General features: G+C 45.2%; 1 protein-coding gene across 1 annotated transcript in view; it reads right to left on the bottom strand.

Moving 5' to 3' along the window:
* CDH4 (cadherin 4) overlaps nt 1-23,286 on the bottom strand; it is a 1,081,475-nt gene that overhangs the window by 225,778 nt on the left and 832,411 nt on the right. The window contains exon 5 of the mRNA XM_048498384.1: nt 8,175-8,319. Within this exon, the coding sequence (XP_048354341.1) occupies nt 8,175-8,319 (145 nt within the window). The remainder of the gene's footprint in view (nt 1-8,174; nt 8,320-23,286) is intronic.

The raw sequence follows: 23,286 nt of genomic DNA, 5'->3' as shown, positions 1-23,286 counted from the left end.
TCATTGTACCCCTAGATTCGACATAGCAATAAAACAGTTCTCTCTCTCTCTCTCTCTCTCTCTCTCTCTCTGTGTGTGTGTGTGTGTGTGTGTGTGTTGTATGGTGGGGTAGAGGTGACTAGAAAGCTTCCTTTCTACTGATCTTTGTAACTTGGAAAAGCAATTTCCTCCAGGAACATATATATTTTTTGAAACTGCAGGCAAGCCTGATGAAAGTCAGTTCAGACCCATAATTCCAGCTTCCGTGACAATACAGAAAATTCTCCCCATAGTTGGCTATCCACTTATTATAGACAGAACTCCTGAAATAGGAACAGTCCATAAAAAATTATGAACAGGTGGTGACTCTTAGCAGATGAGGCAGGGGAAAAAGAAAACGATTCTGTGTCTCAAGCCCTGAAGAAATGCACAGCCTCTTGATTCTGCCACAGCCCAGTACAGCTTTACTTGGACAAGTTCAAAAGGAGACCATTCTCCAGGAACAGGGAACATCTCTGCAACATCTACTCCACCGGGGAGGAGGCAGTGGAATGCAAAGACCTTTATCCACCCTCGAAAGGAAACTTCTGCAACTCGGAGAGAACTTCGCTGATTAGGGACTGCCGGAGGGACCAGGGAATTTTAAGGCGGCTTTGCAGCAGCATTTTTTGAAACTTAGCTGTGTTCTTCATAGAGAGGCAGAGTTCAAAAGACGCCGAACATGATTGAGGCAGCTAAAACATGGCCTCTTTTAAGATCCACTTTCAATCAGAAGCAAGGCGGTAAATCAAAACACAGCTTCCAGGGAGGGGAGCTGATACGGGGTCTGCTTTTTTTTTTAAAAAATGTTCATTATCTTGGCGTGGTCTCTGCACTAATTGCTGAAGCTCAGCAAACCCCCCTGCGTTTAACTAAAAGGAAGCTAAAGGCTACATCTGCATACCCTCCACCCTCAATTACATGAGAAGTAGTTAAGGAGAATTTATTTTCAGCATTCTGAAAGGAGAGGAAAGGGAGTTTTCTTTTAATGTGAGTCTAGGGGCAATATAAACTCAGCTGGATATGTCATTGCCCTTACATGGACTGGTGATTTTATTCCAGGAGGGTTTTCATGTTCAGCGATATAATGAATGGCCCCTTCTGCACAGGCAACACAAACAGGTTAAGTGAGTCCATATTGGCTGCTTCGGCATGTGCACGGCAGGGGCCGGACCATCCGGGATTACTGGGGCCCAACCACAGGATCGGGATGTTTCGCGACGGGAAAAGCTTTTGCTTAAAGAGAGTCCAAGGTGGCTAATTGCTTTTGGGCTTCTTTAAACTTTAGAGATCCCTGGCCTGAACAAATTCAATAAACAATAAATAAGCATAAGCTCATTTGGGCTCACCACTGACTTTGGGCCACTCAACCTGATCTACTACATAGGGCTGTTGTGAGGGTAAAGTGAAGGAGGAAAGAATGATGTAAGTTGCCTGGATGGGATAAAATTAATTAAAATCCCTATATTAGGGAATTGTTTGGCAAGAGTTATGTGGAGCCTAAAACAGAGATATGAAACACCTGCATGCTTGCAACTGTGTGGTCCCTTCCCACCAGCCTCTAGTCCAAATTTGGGCTCTGTAATTTGCATGCAGTTTCCTTGTGTCTTTCTTTCTTTCTTTCTTTCTTTTCTTCCTTCATTTTCTTTCTTTCTTTCTTTCTTCCTTTTCTTCCTTTTCTTTCTTTCTTTCTTTCTTCCTTCCTTCCTTCCTTTTTCTTTCTTTCTTTCTTTCTTTCTTCCTTCCCTCCTTCCTTCCTTCCTTTTTCTTTCTTTCTTTCTTCCTTCCTTCCCTCATTCCTTCCTTCCTTCCTTCCTTCCTTCCTTCCTTCCTTCCTTCCTTCCTTCCTCTTCTTCCTTCCTTCCTCCCTCCCTTCCTTCCTTCCTTCCTTCCTTCCTTCCTTCCTTCCTTCCTCCCTTCCTTCCTTCCCTTCCTTCCTTCCTTCCTTCCCTTCCTCCCTCCCTCCCTTTCCTTCCTTCCTTCCCTTCCTTCCTTCCCTTCCTTCCTTCCTTCCTTCCCTCCTGAAGGACCTAGTCTATCCCTCCCAACGGTCTTTCACAAGACAGGGGTGAGCATATGCATCTTTGTGTAAGTGCCTGTCCTGCCTCTTGGGCAAAACAGAATGCAAGTGCTTTGAATAAACAAGGACAAAGATGTATGAAGGCTGAGTTTAGAGGGAGAAAAGTCTGAGCCAATTGGCACCCACATTTGCAGACATCAGGACACAAGAGCCTAGCCAACAGCTTGATCTTGTTTGTTTTTCAACATCACATCAGAATTACTGCAGCATGCGAGAATTAGAGCTTTCCATAGCTCCATCAGCCATGATATTCAGCAAAGGTCTTCGAAAAGAAACCCAACACCAACAGAAACCTTTTAAAGAGAGTAATAGATTGAGTCAAGGGAAAATACATCAAAGGCCAGTGTAATTGCTTCTAAACAGGAGAGAGAGAGAGAGCTTTGTACCCATATTGTGGTTTGGGATGCACAGTACCTCCTCCCAGTCAGACCATCACTGTAACCAGAGAAACAAGTATTTTGTAGCCAAAGGAATCCCATTCTGATTTAATAGCTTAAAGGCTTATCTGGATTTGAAACAAGAAGAGGCTGCAATTTACCTCTATCTTATCATCCTAATGAGCAGGGCTTGGGTTTAACATTTGGTAACTCTTTTCTGTATCGATCGGGGTTAGAATAAGATGTGGGAAGTTTGATTTGCTATGGAAGTGTCAAGAGGATCATGGCTCATTTCAAATTACACGAGAGCCCCTGATAGCTTGCCTGATGAATCCCTGATGGAACCGGGAGAAGAGGGTAAAGCGAATCCTTTCTCGCACAAAGAGTTCTTAGAATGCGGAAACGTTCTAATTCATACCCAGGCTTCCTAATGATTTTATCCCGGAATGCAGAGTGGAGGAGGAGATTCGCCCGATCATATCAAGCTGTCCTCCTAGACACAATCCAGTGATAACAACAGAGGTTATGCAGAGTCACTCTTTATGGGCTGGATCCCTGAATAATAGCATTTCAGTGGGTGTAAGCGACTTCCACCCATCAACATGATTTTTTCCATCTTCTACTTTCTGCAGGAACCTAAAACTCCCCTTCAAAATCTTGTTCTTGGTAGACCCCTGTGGCACCAGCAGAATTATTGGGGTGGGGACATTTGGGGCTCCTCCAGGAGGTGGGAAAAATCACACTTTGTGTGCAAAAAATCCTTGTATCTGAAGAAATGCCAGTCAAGATCCAAGCCTACCAGTATTATTCCATGTCCATAGTTGACCCGCATCTGGAAGAACTGAAACCTGGTCAAGAAAAAATTAGGACTCATGTTTGAAGAGTGGCCTGAACCGAAAGCATCAAAGCCAGTTCACATTGGCACAGTAAAGTAAGGGTGACTTTAGTACAGGACACTGAGTTAGCAAACAGAGGCTGTTTTCGTGATGGGCGGACATAGGTGTCCCAGGAACGCTTAAAAAACAGCTGCCCTGGGAAGCTCAGACGGCCGCTGCTGCTGCATCACAACAGTGGCGTGCCTTGCAACCCCGGAATAGGCGAAGTTGCTGTTTCCCGAACCTTGCTCCCTGAGCTGCAGGTTTTTTCAGAAACAGCTGCTTCCAACTGCTGCCGTGCAAATGGCAGCGGCTGGAAGGCACCATCCCCCTTTCTCGAATCGCCTAACCGTCCCTCTGACCTTCTGGCATGTCGCCCAGGCCAGGGACACGCCCCGCCCCAGGACTCCAGAGCTGTCACGCAGGGCAGGGGCGGTCCCCTGGCTTGGCGACGCGTCGGAAGGTCTGAGGGATGGTAAGGTGTTTGGGCTAATGGAAACGCCAGAGTTTAGACTGCTGAAATTGGTGGAAAATGTTCTCCAGCTTTCTGGCTTAAAACAAAAAGGTATGGGACACAGGATAAAATAACTATATCCCACCTTTCATTCTGGTTCAAATTTGAAGCCTTCTTCCAATCTAAGGAGGTTTAAGTTGGAGTCTCATTAGGCTGGAAGGAAGCTACTTGGAGTAGAGCTTAATCCATCCTTTTTTCCACAACCACTTTTTTCTCTGAACCCCATCACAGCCAATGCATCTAACTCACCCAACATCAAAGGCGAAGTCATGCTTTGCAGAGCTGGTGCTTCATGAAGTTGCCAACTGGGAGAGGTCAGTTTGGGGCTGGCTGTTGATGTGTTCTCTTGACCTCCATGTTCAGATCGACGGCAGCAGCAATACATAATTTCTCCTCAGTAATGCCATCACCCAGTCAAATCTGGTTGGTTATTCACTATCGTGGTATCACCATCACCCCAAATGGGATGGGATCGCACAGTGAGGGAAACTCTTTTAAGTAGAAAAAACTGATAACGAAGCAGCTGTGAAACAAGGAAATAATGGCTATGAGAAAGCTTAAGAAATGTTCAAGAGTCGGCTGTTGGAAAGCTTTCTATTATGTGGGCCATGACGGCAGTTTTGGCACCTGCACCTGCACCTGTGATGAGGCTGAAACGTTTGCAGCAAAACCTACCAGATCATGGCCACATAGCCCATAACAGCCAGTTGATTCCAGTTGTGAAAGACTCTGACAATACTTTCAGAAGAGTGCTTAAAACTACACGCCCGGCCACACACACAACACAGGAAGGTAGCACGCTTTGGAGAGCATGGAAGACTAGAACAACTTCTTGATACTTAGTTTTCTAGTGAGAAGCATCAAAATAAGCTCAAGAGAAAAGAGGTTTATTATTGTTTCCCTAAGACATAACACAAAATACTTTTATCTCTGCTATAATCGGCCGCAGCTTAGCCCGACTCGCGAGGCAGAAAGGCAATTCATCCCAATTGCCAGTCCCCTTGTTAAAATAGTGTCCCTCTGAGGTTTTTCTCGATGACAACTAATTCAGGCAGCAAAGATGTTATGATAAATGTTTCCCTGACACAATCCGGGAGTCATGTGATATTTAACCCTCCCACCAGGTAAACAACAATGGGGAACAAATTTATCCAGGGAAAACAACCTCATTAAGGTTACCTTGAGGCCTGGCTTTTCACGGTCGCTTTCATAGAAATAACCTCCATTTCTCTCTCTTTTTTTTTTTGAAAAATCCACATCAGTTATAAAATCTGTTGACAGATAAAAGTTTGCAGACAACTGACTTATCAGACAAATTGGTTTAATGGACTAATTAGTGCAAAAAATATTGGATCTCTCTCAATGCAGGTGGTCACATTTGAACATAATGGAGGGTAGCTGTTCTTCCTGACTAAGGAACAAAGACCCTTTTTTTTATGTTTTGCAGAAAGTAGCTAACCTGAGTGGAGAGATGAATATAGGGTGCTGGAACCTTTTCAGCGGAAAGAGCTTTAATGAAAAACCAAACAAAATTCACATTTGAATAAACACGCCGGGTTGTAAACAGAGACTTTTCCTAATATGTAATTCAATCTCCAGAAGGCTTTTGATCCCATATCCACGTGGAGGCTGTTGACTAGGTTTTCAGAACTGGAGATCAAATTCTAAGGTACGCTTTGAGTCATTTTTTTTTCTTAGTCTGCAAATGGCTGACTTGCTTTTGCCAGGCTCCAGAGCCAAGATCCTGCATAACTATTTTTCCATGGTGGAACACCATCGGAACTAATCCATGCCAGATCTAAGGTTGGTCCCATAGGTTCTTCAGTTAGTATAACCTTGAGTTGTAAGTTCATCAATTCTGCCTAAAACATAATCAAGAACTGGACTATCCCCGGCTCTGACTCATTTCAGCCACTTCCCACTGTATTGTTCTTTTCCTGACAATGGAACCTTGCTTTGTCAGGAAGACTGCCTCTTCTTAGCACTCCCCAGAGGGTCACATTTTCCAATATCTAGTCCTCCTCCCAAACAAGGTCCCCTTGACCTTTTGGACCCTGAGCTGCCTTTGGTTCAGTTCCACTGTGCTCGATGTAAGCCCTTTCTCTGCAACAGGTACTGAACTCTGCTTCCCCGTTGGACCTTTCTTCTCTAGAACTGGTAAAATATAGTGCTCCCTGCAACAACCTGTACCGTTTCAAACCTATTTTTTCACCTCTGTTTAAATGCTATGCTCCCTTTGCAACTCTGGTGGTGTTTTGCCAAACTGCATGTGTACCTTTTGTTATTTTTGCTCTTTAATAAAATGTAACATCTGACTTCAATTCTGGTTTCCTGCAGATTCTAAAGGGAAAACCCCTTGTAAAAACAGGTGGAGATCTCAAAGCCCCTCCCCTGTATTGCTAGGTCTGTTCCTGCTAATTCCCATACCAACAGGGAACAGACCCCACTAATTTGGGAAACAACAGAACCAAAGTGGTCCCTATGATGTAAACTGCCCGGACCTGGATGGCCCAGGCTACTCCAATCATCAGATTTCGAAGCTAAGCAGGATTGGTACTGCTAATTACTTTCATGGTATAATCACTTCCAGTGGTGGGATCCAAAAATTTAGTAACAGGTTCCCATGGTGGTGGGATTCATACAGTGAAGGCCAATGGGCTGGGCTGGAGCACGACGTGGGGCGTAATGGGCATTGGGGGGGGCATTAATAATTTCTCTGTTACTGTAAAACTCTTTACCAAAAAAAAAAAGTTCCTAATTTCCAGCTGGTATCTTTCTGTCCATAATTTGAACTCGTTATAGCAAGTCCTATCGTTTACTGCCAACAGAAACAACTACTTCTCCTCTCATTGACTGCCTGTCAAATACTTAATACTTTCAAATACTTAATTTTGTTTCTAGAAATCCAAAGAAGGATACTTTCCTTAAACAAGGAACTTTACCATATATTTTAAAATATGTTTTGAAAACAGCCCAACAAGGAGAATTATCCCGTTTTCTACCTTCACTAACCAGCCACATAGGAAACAACAGGACTTTATGATTTTTGGACCTAATGGAATTTCTAACGGAAAAGCAGACCCAATTAGTAACCCCCTCTCGGCACACACAAATAACTTAGTAACCTACTCTCTCGAACTGGTGAGAACCTCGTGGATCCCACCTCCTGAGACCCCTAAGAAAGTCCAGGGTGTATTGTCAAGGCTTTCAATGTTGAAGAAAGCTGTATTGAAGAAGGAGTTATAGTTTAGTAGCATTCTTCTTCTCTCGATTTGCCAGATCTGTGGCTGGCATCTTCAGAGGATCCTCTGAAGATGCCAGCCACAGATGCAGGCGAAACTTCAGGAGAGAATGCTGCTAGAACACGGCCATACAGCCCGGAAACCACACAGCACCCAAGTCCAGGGTGGCTACACAATGGAAGGCAATGGCAAGCCACCTCTGTCATCTCTTGCCTTGTAAATCGTGTGGAGGTTGCCATAGGTTGGGTATGCCTTGATGACACTTTCCACCACTAGAACTTTTTGACACCCGGGGCAATAATTTCATTAACCATGCTGGGCACCATTAACATATTCAGTGGCAACACACTCAGTGCTAAAGTAGTCACCCCAGTGCTTTCACTAATCTCTGTTCCCATTCTCCATTCAGTGATAGGAGCCAGTAACCTACTAGCAAACTGCCTCTTGAGTCTCATCAACACAGGTAATGATGGCAATGTGGATTCCCTTTTGTTTAGCCCAAGCATCTTCTGGTTAGAGGCGACGTACTTCTGCACTCACAAATTCAATTTACCAACCATAGTTAATAGCCCTTGAGAATCTGTCTTCCATGGGTCTACCTACATCAGGGGCCTCTCCCCACTTACGGTTTGTGGCGTGCTACTCTCAGCGTGAGGGATTTCTGCCTCAGGGTTGTGTTCCCCACTGCCCCGCACAGAAGGTGCCGTTTCTTCAGCATCAGAAATGATGCGCGCTGAGGGGATGTGAGAGCGCAGAGTCGGGGTGGCTGCGTTGTCACCGCCTGGACTCGTGGGCAGCACCGCTGGACCACGCGCTATTTGGGGAGAGTAGCACGCAGCAAACAGTAAGTGGGGGAAAGGGCCCAGGTCTGCTAATCACCGATGATGTACTTCAGAGCTAAAACTGTACTGGTTCTCTGGAATGCCTCCATCCTTCCCCGTTAATGGACTAAGAAGAAATAAGCCATAGTTCCCCATAATTCAAAAATGTGCAAGAAACAACAACACCTAACAGCACTTTGCTGTTTGAAGACCCGTGGGACAATTTTATGAGCTCTTCCTATTGTACCTGGTTTAGATCCTTCATCCACAGATCCGTTGTAGACTTGGTTGAGGAACTCAGGCCTGTTGTCATTCATGTCAATCACATAAATGTAGAGGTCGATCGGATTCTCCACTTTGTTTCCATTCATATCCACTGCATGGGCTTTAAGCTGTTTTTTGGAAAAAAGGAACACCATGTCAATAATGACAGTTTGCATCTTCATCCCTTTGAAATCATTGCCCGTGTTATGATTTGAGGACCAGTATTATGGAAGAAGAAGAAGAAGAAGAAGAAGAAGAAGAAGAAGAAGAAGAAGAAGAAGAAGAAGAAGAAGAAGAGGAGGAGGAGGAGGAGGAGGAGGAGGAGGAGGAGAAGGAGAAGGAGAAGGAGAAGGAGGAGTTTGGATTTATATCCCCCCTTTCTCTCCTGTAGGAGACTCAAAGGGGCTTACAATCTCCTTGCCCTTCCCCCTCACAACAAACACCCTGTGAGGTGGGTGGGACTGAGAGAGCTCAGAAGAACTGTAACTAGCCCAAGGTCACCCAGCTGGTGTGTGTGGGAGTGTACAGGCTAATCTGAATTCCTCAGATAAGCCTCCACAACTCAAGTGGCAGAGCTGGGAATCAAACCCGGTTCCTCCAGATCAGAGTGCACCTGCTCTTAGCCACTGCTCTTAGCCACTACGCCACTGCTGAATATAGCAATATTTATTCAACGCCTCAGAAACGGGCCTTCACATATGTCACAATATCAGTTTACTTTTTAAAATGTAACCTTCAATAATTAAGATTTATTCATTTATGTGTACAGAGGCCAGAGCTTGGTCTACCATACTGTCTACCATACTGTGGTCTACCATACCGTGCATAAAGAAGATCCCAGGTTCTCTGACATGTCCAGCTAATGGAACAGGTATACCCCTTTCCACCCAAAGATCTAAGGCTCCTCTGCACATGCAGAATAATGCACTTTCAAACTGCTTTCAGTGCTCTTTAAAGCTGTGTGGAATAGCAAAATCCACTTGCAAACAGTTGTGAAAGTGGTTTGAAAACGCATTATTTTGCGTGTGCGGAAGGGGCCTAAGTGTGGTTAGTTGTGGTGTGGCAAAAGGAAAAGTAGTGTGTTTCTGCAGGTGAAAATAGTCCTGAACGTTGTTTCCAGAAAAGCAGTGTTTTAGTTTAAATAAGTTAATCCTTCCCCTCCCCCAGGGTGCACCTCAAGCACAAGGATCACCAACTAATCCTACATCTCAGTGTCTTCCTTTTGCAGGAATGAGGAGGTCACTGATCAGAAGGAACGGGCTGAGAATGCAAACGGTCTTCTCCCAGCCCCAACAACCTGTTCCCTCTCTCTGGAAGAGTGTCCATGACACTGCTCACACAATGACCAACCAGATGCATCTAGGAAACCCCAAAACAGGATGAACGCAACACTGTCTTCCCACTCTTACACCCCAGAAGTTGATATAAACAGGCATACCGCCTCTGGTACTGGGGGGTAATAGAGATCTGTTCAGCTTAAATTTCCCAACCAAGACAATAAAATACCTTTTTCTAAGGGTATTTTACAATACTCACAATACTAGAACCAGGGGGCATTCATTGAAAATGCTGGGGGAAGAATTAGGACTAATAAAAGGAAACACTTCTTCACACAACATGTGATTGGTGTTTGGAATATGCTGCCACAGGAGGTGGTGATGGCCACTAACCTGGATAGCTTTAAAAAGGGCTTGGACAGATTTATGGAGGAGAAGTCGATCTATGGCTACCAATCTTGATCCTCCTTGATCTCAGATTGCAAATGCCTTAGCAGACCAGGTGCTTGGGAGCAGCAGCAGCAGAAGGCCATTGCTTTCACATCCTGCATGTGAGCTCCCAAAGGCACCTGGTGGGCCACTGCGAGTAGCAGAGTGCTGGACTAGATGGACTCTGGTGTGATCCAGCAGGCTCGTTCTTATGTTCTTATGTTCTTAAGGGTGGGAAAAGGAGAAAAGAAAGACCTATCTACATTCGAATCAAGTTCCAGATGAGACGGGATTAATGGCAAAAACAAGTCTCGCTTGAATGCTTTTCACTGACAGACTTCACATGGGATAGGAGATTTCAGTTCCAGTGAATATTCTATTCAATTTCTGTGGAATTGACAGGAGATCAATGTCATTGAATTCCTCCAAAACTGGTAGTATGTTTTGATATCTTCATGTCTCTTAGGAACGCAGAACTGTTCATTTTCCTAGAAGATTCTGAAATAACATAGTCGTGTGGCACCCTAAAAACTATCATATTTATTATGACATAAACTTTCATGAAGGAGCCGTGTGGTGAAGTGGTTATGTGCTTGCACTGCCACTCGCATGGTCAGGAGTTTGAGCCCCCTGGGGGTCAGATATCCTGGAAGCTGGCTCATGGTCAACTCAGCCATCCATCCATTCCTTGGTCGGTAAATGAGTAAATAGCTCATAACTAGGGGGTAAAGAATAGCTGGGGAAAGCAATGGCAAACTACCCCACAAAAACGGCTTGCCTATAAAATCACTGCTTGCAGTGGTACCCCAGGGTCGGACACGACTGAAGGGGAAACTTTACTTTTACTTTAAACTTTCATGAGCTTGAGCCCATTTCATGAGATTCATGAATGCCCATGCTTCTGAGGAAGTCAGACTCATCGGATGCTTGCATCACAACAGATCCACCAGTTCTGAAGCCAACTTGGCATAGGGGTTAACAGTGGTGGACTCTAATCTGGAGAATGGGGTTTGTTTCCCCACTCCTCCACAGGAAGCCCCAAGGAAGCCCTCCTTCAGGCAGAGTTTCCACATGTAGGGTGGGAAATTCCTGGAGATTGGGGGGAAGTGAAGCATGAAGAGGCAGGGTTTGGGAGGGGAGGGACCTTAGCGGGGCATAGTACAATTGAGCCCACTCTCCAAGGCAGTCCTTTTCGCCAGGGGAACTGCCCCCTGTCATCTAGAGATCAGTTGCAATTCAAGGAGATCACCAGGTCCCACCTGATAGTTGGTAACCCTACGAGCCAGTTTTCATGGACCAGCCAGCATGGTGTAGGGGTTAAGAGCAGGTGGGCTCTAATCTCGAGAACCAGGTGTTATCCCTCACTCCTCCACAGGAGTGTTGGACTCTTATCTGGTGAACTGGATTTGTTCCCCCACTCCTACACACGAAGCCACCTTGGTGACCTTGAGCTAGTCACAGTTCTTCAGAATTCTCTCACATGTACCTCATAAGGTGTGTATTGTGGGAAGAGGAAGGGAAAAGAAGTTTGTCAACTGCCTTGAGACTCCTTACAGAAAAGAGAGGCAGGATATAAAACCAAACTACTACTACTACTACTACTACTACTACTACTACTACTACTACTACTACTACTACTCTTCTTTGTCTTCTCCGTCTCCTCCATAGTGTGTGATGTTCTTCTTTAGTCATGAGCAGAATAGACTCAGCCTTGCTTAGCTTTGCTGAGGCTGCTGCAACTTGTTTCTTCCAACCGTCCACTAGGGCCAAGGAAGCACAATCTAAAGCAGAGTTCCACCCTTCTAAATCCAATAAATTCAGGGGGGCAACACTGCTGAGGACTGCTCTGTAAGAGAGTCTCTGATATTTTGTCCAAATGTGGATCTTCCAGATGTCTTTGCTGAAGGGCTTTGTCAAATGCCTTTTGGAAAAACCCATGTCGATAACGCATCCTGTTAGATCTCCCCGTACATGCTGATTGTCATGCCCCCACAGAGGCTTTTGTTATTTCCCCATTAAGATTCAGTTTCCCCATAGTTAGTATGGTTTTAGTTCATTGTAAAGTCTTCTAAGGGAGGGAATTTCAGTTAGTCCCTGGCCCTTTAAGACATTTCCCAAGAGGCAGTTTCCCCTCTTTACCCAGCAATCCCCTGTTTTAGCTCTTGCCAGTCAATCAGAGCGAGGTGCCAAGGGTAGCTGGAGACTGGAATATTCGTGACGTATATGGTGGTCCATAGAGCACAAGTTAAACAGCAATTAGAACCAGACAAGGACTGAAAAAACTGAAAGGAAGCAAGACACAGTGGACTTTCTTGAAAGCAGCCAAGAGAAGACACAGTCTACAGCTTCAAATCTGCTCAAGACAAGCAAGTACTCTGATTTAGACAGACCCAAGGGAGGAGTTAGGGTCTTAATTCTCTTAAGTAAAACACCTATTGTTGAACTGTTGAACCTGACTTGTGTCTCCCCCACTCTGTCCTAGCCAAGTACAGGGCACCAAAAACAGATTCACGGGGGGGGGGGGGGGGGGGGGGCAGAACACCGTTTCTAAAATGCTCAGGGGACAAAGGAGCCACGCTGTTCCCCCTTCCCCCTTTCTTCAGCAAGACTCCTTTCCCCTAAATTCCATTCTAGTCTTAATAATCCTTTCTGCCATTTTATCCGAGACAGTGCTTGGGTTGATAGGTCTGTAATTTCCCGCATTCCACCTGCCCAGCCGCCCCCCTATTTTTTTTTACCTAAATTGGTGTTATGTTGGCTACTTTCCACACTTCTGGCAAAGAGGTTGATTTTTAGTGAAACTCTGCATATTTTACTTAATAGTTCAGCAATTTCATCTTGGAGTTCTTTAATAATTCTCAAATGCCGCCTGATCCCCGTGACTTGTTACTTTCAAATGTCATCCTCTGTCCCCTTTATTGGACACAGTACCTCTGATGAATGAGCAGCAGGGGGAACAAACGAACAGAGCTCAGAGTATTTCTTCCGCATTTTCGCAGATGAAAGCATAAAGCAACAGTATTCAGTGCATTTCTCTGCATTCTATTCACTCTCTCCTTGTCACACGTCGCTGTTAAATGGCCTCCTGTTTCTAATGTGCTTAAATGTGTGTTATTATTATTATTGTTTGTAATATTGTGGCTTAGGTTCTGGTGCCCACAGTGGGTCAGTCTATCCTAAAGGACAAAAGAAACACTAATGTTTCTTAATGGCTGTAGGCAGCACAAACCACACAATGAGCATTAATAATGGTGGTCAAATGGAGCAAAGGGGAGGTGACCCCCCACAGCTGAAAGGAGAGGAAAATGTTTGTGGGTCTGCATTTAAAAGAAAAGGTAGTTTTAGACTGCTGAGAGAGACTGGGAGGGAAGCAGATAGATGCTGCCTGGAGTTGACAGAAGACTCTTGGATCTCTTTCTCTCCCCCCACCCCGTATCTGATGCAGGAGTGGAAAATATATTGTGCTTCAGGCTGTCAACCTCCAGGTGGAGCTTGAAGATCTACCAAAACTGATCTCCAGAGCTTAGAAGAAGAAGAAGAGTTTTATTTATGTCCCCCTTTCTCTCCTGTAAGGCGACTCAAAGGAGCTTACGATCTCCTTTCCCTCCCCCTCCCCACAACAAACACCCTGTGAGGTAGGTGGGGCTAAGAGAGCTCAGAAGAACTGTGACTAGGCCAAAGTCACTCAGCTGTCATGTGTCGAAGTGCACAGGCTAATCTGAATTCCCCAGATAAGCCTCCACAGCTCTAGCGGAAGAGCAGGGAATCAAACCCGGTTCCTCCAGATTAGAGCACACCTGCTCTTAACCTCTTCGCCACTGCTGCTCCCTTCTGGAAGAACTAGCAACTTTGGAGAGTGGGCTCAATGGCTTCCTTCCCCTCCCCAAATTCTGACATTTGTAGGCTCTGCTCACCAATCTCCAGGAATTTCCCGACACAGAGTTGGACTCATGAGAGCAATTTTTACAGCAGACTATTTGCAACTTATGTAGCAAGCTACCTAAGTCTTACAACTTTTGTGTAGACTATAAGAGATGTTTTCAACCCATTAATCACATGTGAGATTCTTTGCCGCTCATGCTCTTTAAAGGGAATGATTACCCTTAAGGGTCAGGAGACGTCCTGTTTGTGCCGAAACACAACCTTTTTGGGGGGTTGGTAAATTGCCACCAGTTCCTTCGTTGTGCATATAAGTGTTGATTATGTCATGCATGTTTTTTCATGGCCGTTTCTGCACAGCCAATTACAGCGTTGTGTCGTCAGTATTATTAGCAACGGAACGCTCACATGTGCGGGTGCTCTGTAGACAGGTAGCGTATTGGCTGAAGAGTTTGATTTATATCCCCCCTGCGCTTTGCAAACAGTGTTCTTTTTTCCCCAGGGTAGACGTCACGGGCATTCGGCACCAGGATTGGCCAGTGTGAGCCGCCATTCTGGGGATGGACTCTGCGGCACCAATTTCTGGTGGGCGCTTCGCACGACGCCGACTGCAGAGTGCCGTTGTTGAAAAGACACACTCGGTGAGCGATTTTCTAATAAACTGTTGTGGGCCCGCTGGAGTGTTGCTGCATCGCTGCAGCATTGTTTCTTCAGTGACGGCCGTATGAACTCCTTGCCTATAACGCTGTTTTTACCGTCCTTTTACCGGCTTTTTTGGCCTGTGCGGAAACGGCCAGAGTTTGCATAAGAGCATTAGTCACTTATTAAAATTGCACGTGCCCTTTAATCCTTTACTGTAATTTGTGGTCAGTGGGCATAGTGTTCTATACTGTATTCCTAGCCCAAGGTAACCCCAGGCAGCGTCAAGTGGAGGGGAATCAAACCAGGTTCTCTAGATTATAATCCACCACACTTAACCATTACACCACTGAAAAAAACGCCCATGCTCTCGCCTTCAAAAGGAGCCAATCCAGGTGAGCACTAACCTGATTGTCTCTCAGCTTTTTAAAAAAAGCACTATGTATAACAATATATTTATCGCGTCATACGTAGGCATTCCTTCTTGATCTCTCCTGCCTTACCTGCAGTGAAAAATATTTGTCTGGTTATTTTCAAATCGTGTTCCGCACATCTGAAAAATCCTGGCCATTTCCACCTTTAAACAGGTTCCCTGTTGTCTCTCAGGGCCAAACCAGATGAGATGCTACAAGTTTCATGTATGGGACACCAATTGTGATTTTTCCCCCCTAAATAGCCGGGATGCAGGGCTCTAATTTGGATCAGGACAGTAGTTGAACCTTCTTCCCAGAGCATTTTCCTAACTAGAAAACAACCCTCCTATTTACCCCATTGAGGGAAACGTACAGATCTGGTGCTGGGACCTGAATGTTCACCCAAAAGGACAAACTGTAGCCCATGGGAATGGTTTTGACCTCCAAGCATCCCATCAGTTTTCACTTTTTGGCTCATCCCTGTGGCTTTATCCTGGCCATTTCCACACAAACCATTTAAAATGTCCACCAAATGTTTTAAAGGTCAATTACCCACAAAACAGCGGCATGTGGTAGGACAGGAAGTGTGTCAGGGCAAGAAACCTTGTCCCGATGTGCTTCCTCTTGCCCTGTGTGTGCTTCCTGCTTTCCCTGGGGAAAGCGAGAGCACTTCTGTTGTGGCTTTTCGCACCAGAGCTGACCAAGGGCGGGGGATGCCAGCAGTGGGTAATTGACCAAAAAAACCCTATTGCCATTTTTTCTATCTGCATAGCATGGAAAGAAACAAAACTGTTAAAAAAAGATGATGACGCAATGTAGCTAGGTAGACACGAAATTTGTGTATACAGTGGAACCTCGTTTTACGTTGTTGTTGGTTTTCGTTGGATTTTGTCGGCACGCGCTAATTTTGCGACAACAAACAGCGGCCCGTGCAGTTCCATTGCTTTCCAGTGTTTGCCTCGGTTTTTGTCGGTTTCGGATTTCGCCGAGGTTTCCCAGACGGATTATCGACGAAAACCGAGGTTCCACAGTATCTGCTATTCTTGTATCGGGTCAATGTAGCCATGAAGAAACATCCCTCAAAACAAAACAAAACAAAACAAATAAAGGAAAAACCATATGTTTCTGTGATCGGCAGACAAAACTGAATTGATTAGCGCATGTTACTGATGGAAATGGGGGGCAGCCGTGACACCAGAGGGAAAAACCTGCCTCTGGGAAATGTCAGCAAATGGCGCACAACATGGAGAATCGCAAGCAGAAAAAAATGGGTGGGTGCAAGAGAAATGAAAGTGAGCTTCCGATTGGGCGAGAGGAACAGAACCTTTTTTGACCTCCACACAGGACCAGGAAACATTTGGCAAATGGTTCTAGGAAAAAATGTCAGTTAACTGTATCCAAAAGAAACAGTTGGGGGAAAAATAAAACGTTTTCTCAAATGTTTGGGGCAAAAAGCTGTGCAGAATGCTTGCAGGAAATGTTTTACCTTCCTGAGAACATTTCATTTGTGCTAAACAGAAAGGGCCCATCTTCCCCTCATTTGTCTGGATCTTTCTGTCTTTCCTGGCCTGCATCCCTTGCATGTTACCCTCTTAATTTTTTTCTCTGCATGTGCATTCTTCACCCCCTATTGTTTCCACTGCTTAAAGGCTCCTCCCCTTAATCACATTAGGGAAGTTAACCAACCTCAGATCCCGTTCTCATTGCACCCTATCCCATCACAAAATCCTTGCACACCTTGTAATTTAGGTTTATCTTTGATTGCCTGGAATTCAGGCTTATATATATTTAGAATTGCCAGGTCTGGATTGGGAAGTGGCTTCATACCCCCCCCCCCCCCAAGACATGTAGGGGTATGAAGCGTGGAGAGGGCAGGGCTTGGGGAGGGACCTCATTGCGACATGATCCCATAAAGTCCACCTTCTCAAATACAATTTTCTCCAATGGAACTGATCTTGGAGATCAACTAGCAGGAGATCTTCAGGGGTCACCTGGAGGTTGGAAAGTCCATGTATACTACTGTGGGTTTTCTTGGGGGCGTGAACCCCCCCATCTTTATTTCAGCAGAAGGTGCTTGCTTGTGCATATCAAAGCTTGTGGGAATTCAAATTGCTGGATCAGTGAGCATAGATGTCTAGATGTGTAAAAGCAATTCCCCCCCATCTGCTGAGCCTTTCACCTCTGGCGGGGAAATTCTTCCTTGCCAGCTCAACTCTTGACATAAATTAGCCATTAAAACAGATGTGTCAGCCAGGACTTGGTCTGCGTGTACCGCTGCTGCAGGTTTAAGTGAGATTACTAGACTTTGCGCTTGCTGAATTGCTTTTTTACTTGAGCACAGCCCCATGAACAAATGCATATGTATCCAGGCCTGGTGTGTGCGACAAGCTGATAGGCTTATGTTGCACAGAAATTACTTAACTCCTGGAGATTTCAAACAAGAGCTATCAAATATAATTAAAACTTGGGCTGGGAGGGAGGGAAGGAGAGACATCTGAAAGGCTGAGTTATCGGCTTTGCTCTCTGCTTTATCTCGGAACGGAGGCATATTCTGAGCTGAAGATAGAGCAAGACGGAAACTAGCACCATTTCAGTTTGAAGATAACTTTAATTCTAGCTGAGAATTACTTTTTTTTTCAAGGGAAGGCTGACCTTTGACCTATGACATTATTGAAGAGCTGCATCTAGCACAAACAGGAATTGCATCGCAGACCACGGTCAAAGAAGTAAACACAGGCACGAAAGTCGCATATCAGAGAACATTAAAGCATGACATACAAATAATTCTTTTTAATATTAAAAGCCAAGCTGTGCTGTGTTTTTGTTTAAAGGACAGGTGTCTTTTTAAAAAAAAATGGAAAGAACAACAGGGAAAGAAAGAGGGGACAAAAAAAGGAGGTAAAAGAATGTAAAATACCCATCCCAAATCCAGACAGTTTGGTCAGTGGTATACCTCTGCTTGGGACTTGCAGCCATGGTAATGAAATCTCTGGCAGCGGTTGGCTGAACAGCTGTGATGTCACAGAGAGGAGGGAGGAGTCAATGAGATTATTGACTTTGCTTTGAAGTTGCATTTGTTTGTTGGATCTGATCGTCTATTGCTGGGTGTGTGGGGTACAGGGAGGCCATTAGTCGCAAACAGGGAGACTCACAGATATGGAAAAATTCCATCTAAGATTTGGTAACTGGATAAATGCCCCCTTCCTTCCTCCTCCTAGTCGAGTGGTGGCGAACCTTTGGCACTCCAGATGTTATGGACTTCAATTCCCATCAGCCCCTGCCAGCATGGCCAATTGACCATGCTGGCAGGGGCTGATGGGAATTGTAGTTCATAACATCTGGAGTGCCAAAGGTTCGCCACCACGGTCCTAGTCTATGTGCTTGCTGCTCCCTGAAGTCTACGCAAAGCCATTTGTGAACTTCTTGGCCTCACCTTTATTTAGCTCTCGGCTACTCCTTACTAACTGTATTGCTGTTATTCAACTCCTAATCTTCATCTGGACCTTACTGATCCTTTACTTTTCAGGCTGAAAAGGCACCCAGCAGCAGAGCCTGCGGAGCAAACGTCCTGGAGAAACCTTCAGCAAATGGCAACAGGTGTGGAGACTCACTGCTGCACAACAAAATGTTGGGCGCAAGTGGCAGAAGAAACTGACAAGAGAGCTTTTACAGCCAGGTGGGGAAAATAAGATGTCTCCTCTGCTCCTGAGCTCTGCGCAGCAAGAGGAAACGACTTGCAGATGACTTCCTGAACAGAGGTCCGCGTTATAATTTTCAATTTCAATTTAACCTTTAATGCTCTCTTGTCAGTTTCTTCTCTTGTCAACCTTTAAAGCTCTCTTCTCAGTTTCTTCTGCCACTTGCGCCCCTTGGTGAGTTCTGCTGGGCCTGTAAGACGGAGCTGTTCCGCCGGGCCTTTGGAGGTACCGGCCGCTGATGTGGTGCCCCCCCCGGTTTGGTCCTCGTCTGACCCCGACATCTGGGGCATCTGTCAGCTAACGAGGCCACCATGCCTCCCACGGGGGGGGGGGGGAGGGGAGGGAATTTTAAAATTAGGATGCTGGACCCACTCATATCCTTATTTTTTTTGATAATTATTATTTAACTGTTGCTGCTTTTAATGTTTTAATAACTCTGTATTGTTGTTTTTATCTGTTGTACACCGCCCAGAGCCCTCTGGGGATGGGGCGGTCTAAAAGCTTCAAAAATAAATAAATAAATAAAAATAATGGCATATAAAATTGCAAATATATTTACAATTTAAAACATTTAAATATTGGTATTTAAAATGTTTTCCAAGAAGCCACTGCCAAGGTAATCAATGGACTACAGTCACTTAACAAAAAGCGAGAGGTCTGGAATTTAGAGTGATTAAGCCTTGGAAGCAACAAAGAGTGGATTAAAATCATGCGCAGGTGACTACGAAGATGACATTCCGGGAGGATATGAGATATGGTTCCAGGAGATCCACATCCGCAACGGCATAGTCTCTGTTGCTTGGGAATAGCGTTATAGTGACTCTGAAAAATGACTTGATCTGAAATAAGACGTCCTGAGAACATCTTGGGGGAAAAGGTGTGTGGAGTTGCTCCCCAAGACACCTTTTTATGCATCTTCAGGATCTTATTTGTGCTGTGCAGAATGGACCAGTAACAGATGCAAAGAAAGTATTATTTTGCTGTAGGGGAAGAGATTTTGTGGCATACAATGCTTCTGTCTTGAAACACCTTCTGAAACACCTCAGCTGCCCACTGTTGGAAAGGGTGTATTTGTTTAGATCAGCTCCTGGTCTGATTCGGTAAAGCTGATCTTAATTAAAAGCGGATGGCCTTGGGACTTAATTAAGTCCAGAGACTATCAACTGGTCTATGAAATTAATTAAAATCCATAGACTCCAATGATTTTTTTCCCTGTACTGTGCAAGATGTACCAGAAAGACTTTTTTTAAAAAAATCTTTACATCTCCTGATGTGAGCTTGGCAATATTTCTTATGCTGATTCTATGCTAGTTCAGGCCTGGCAGTGCTAACTCGTAAAGCTGCACCTGAACATGACGGGCAGTATTTTGTCAGCAGAGGACAGAATAAAACATGCTTTCAAACCAAAATTATCCAGCCATGTGCCCAAGTTTATACGTTTCACCTGGCAAAAGGTGGAGTCAAATTGACCCAGAAGAGGGGGGATTCAGGAGACCACGGCCCCTTCCGCACACGCAAAATAATGCGTTTTCAAACCACTTTCACAACTGTTTGCAAGTGGATTTTGCTATTCTGCACAGCTTCAAAGAGCACTGAAAGCAGTTTGAAAGTGCATTATTCTGCATGTGCGGAATGAGCCTATAAGAGCAACCATGTTGGTTCAGAATAACCGGCTATCTAGTCCAGTGGTTCTCAACCTTCCTAATGCTGCCACCCTTTAATACACTTCCTCATGTTGTGGTGACCCCCAACCATAAAATTGGTATCTATAAAATATAAAAAGACCGTTTTCTGATGGTCTTAGGCGAACCCGGTGAAAGGGTCGTTCGACCCCCAAAGGGGTCCTGACCCCCAAGTTGAGAACCACTGATCTAGTCCATAGGTGTCAAACATCTTACCATCATGCCAGCATGATGCTGGCAGGGGGTGATGGGAACTGTAGTCCATAACATCTGGAGGGCCGCGAGTTTGACACCTGTGATCTAGTCTATCATTCTGCTTCTCATACTGATAGGGTCACCAGGTCTCCCACTATAGCAGATCTCCTGGCAACCCTGTTCATTGTCTTCCAGCCCTAGGATGGTTTCATCAGCAGTGATGTCATTAGGCACGCCAGTCCTCTGGTCCCCTACCTTTGTTGCCCACCAACACTCCAAGAAGTGGTGGTGAAAACATTTTTTTTTAAAAAAAGCAATGTTGATTGCCCACCTGCATCACTTCTGGGAAAGAAAAACCTGGAAGTAGCATAGGACAGCTCTATGAATCACAGGGAACAGTATGGTTTTACCTTAGAGCTTCTGAAGATTCCTAGAGCTAGCGTACATCATTTTTGGGAAAGAGCCAGTTGTAGCCAATGACCCCTTGTATCCTCACCCCAGATCTTTCCACCAATAGCTAGGCTCATCCTGACAACCCTAGACATCTAAGAATGGCAGAAAAATCTACATTTACCATAGAGTCTCGCAATTCCTACAGTGTTCCACGATGAGACATCCATTTTGTGCTGTCCCTCTCTTTCATTGTCAGGGGTTGCTAGCTACAATGTGGCTCCCTACATAGTGGCCAAACAGATATACCCAGAAGACCTACAAGGAGGGCATGAAGGGCAAAGTACCCCTAGCCCTTCTTGCATCCTTGGTCACTGGTATTTTAAGAATTACTGCCTCTGAATATGGAGGTTCCAGTTGGTCATCATGGCCAGAAGTGTATCGAGGGGAAATGGTGCCCAGGGGCAGCACCTCCTCTGGGCATCCCCGCCCCCATTCCTGTGCTCTTCTAGGCACTCTTCTAGAGTGACCCTGAAAAAAACGCGATATATTTTTTCCAGTTCCGTTGTATTTTTTTTCTCCAATGCACTGCCACTGTTCTATTTTTGCACTGTCAGGGGAAAAACCTACTAAAAGGTTGATCTTTTTTCCTCAGCAGCTGGTGGCATGCTCAATGCCCTCAAGGTTTAAAAAGTGTACGACATGCTTTAGGGTCTGTTTGACCCTTAAATGAAACTTGTGAACTTTTGGTTCAGGTGAGGAGTCAGGCAGGAAGGTGGTTAATAGATGTATCATTATAAGGATGGCCACTCCTGATGGAGTGGGGTGGAAGAAATCAAATGAACATACACAGGCAGAACTGACATAAGTAGATGATAAATGGACGGGCTTTAACCCTCAACAAAATGTCAGTATCTCTGTGACCCTGTAGAAGAAGAAGAGGAGGAGGAGTTTGGATTTATATCCCCCCTTTCTCTCCTGTAGGAGACTCAAAGGGGCTTACAATCTCCTTGGCCTTCCCCCCTCACAACAAACACCCTGTGAGGTAGGTGGGGCTGAGAGAGCTCCGAGAAGCTGTCACTAGCCCAAGGTCACCCAGCTGGCATGTGTGGGAGTGTACAGGCTAATCTGAATTCCCCAGATAAGCCTCCACAGCTCAGGCGGCAGAGCTGGGAATCAAACCCAGTTCCTCCAGATTAGATACACGAGCTCTTAACCTCCTATGCCACTGCTGCTCCTGTAGTAAGATGTTTACATTTTTCTGGGGACATTGTCTTAGAAGACGGTGGCCCTTTCCACACACACCTTTCAAACGTTGCGAGGCAGAAAATAAAATGTTTCCTCCGTGGGGTTCTGCATTGTTTTTTCGCCTTTGGCTTTGAAAACGTATTTCCAGCCAAAACATTTTCAGTGAATCCCCTTTTAAAATGATTCTTTGGTTTTGATGTTTTCAAAATGGCTTCACTTGCTGTGCAATGTATTTACTACTCTTCCCCTGCCTCTGTGCCATTCCCAACCTTCCTTTTTGGCACCATCTTAGCATGTCACTGAGCTCACCCCTCACCTGTTTGTTGTCATTATTTCTGTTTTTTTTAAATTTTTTGTGGCTTAATTTTTGAAGCCTCTATTTTACAAGGTGTAGAGAATTGTGGCATGAAGCACTGAAGCATCTATTTGACAACTAACTTAAAAAGCGGGAAGACCTCGTAATGGCGGCAATGAATCATTTCGAGGAGGTGAGTGCAGACATACATCATGGCAAAAGGGGTGGGACTGAAAACGTTTTACTGAAAACGTGTAAGGCAATTTGTGCAGAAAGTCTTTGTCTCCTGCTTTGTTGTACTTTATTCCCCTGGTTTCCCTTGTTTTGGTTTTTGTGGGTTCAGCTGACTTCTATGCAAAAGGTTATTTACTTTCCAGTCAGAAGAATTAATGATCCCCAACGTGACAAGGCAGAGCCTGTTGTGAAATCCTTTTTCATTGGTTCTGCTAATCCTGATTAACAGACATTTTTTGTCACATGTAAATGGTCTAACTGTCTTATGATCTTTAAGTAAGGTGACCAGATGGTCACCTTTGTGAACCGGGACAGGGTAGGCAGCGGTGCGCATGCGTGCGCAGCCGCAGGAGCGCACTGCCTTCTGGGGCTTGCCGTTTCCCGCCCTATCACAGGGTGGGAAACAGCAAGCCCCAGAAGGCAGTGCTCCTGCGGAAGGCTGCCGCACTGCCTTGCGCCCCAGAAGGCAGTGCGGCAGCCTCCCAAAGATCGGGACAAATTAAAGAACCCGCGGGACGCAGGACAAATTGTTTGAAGGTGGGACTCTCCCGCCAAAAGCGGGACGTCTGGTCAGCCTATCTTTAAGACACCTTGAGAGCCTGTGCTTCGATCTTTCTTGGACTGTTCTCTGAACAGACAATAAGCCTTCGATATTTTTCCTTACCGAGGCCTCCCCATTCTCACCTGGACAAACGTACAAATACCTCCAGCTAGGC

Source organism: Sphaerodactylus townsendi, linkage group LG05, assembly GCF_021028975.2.
Source record: "Sphaerodactylus townsendi isolate TG3544 linkage group LG05, MPM_Stown_v2.3, whole genome shotgun sequence".
NCBI lineage: Eukaryota > Metazoa > Chordata > Lepidosauria > Squamata > Sphaerodactylidae > Sphaerodactylus > Sphaerodactylus townsendi.
The sequence above is the reverse complement of the archived record's forward strand: the minus strand, read 5'-3'. Positions and strand labels throughout refer to the sequence as shown.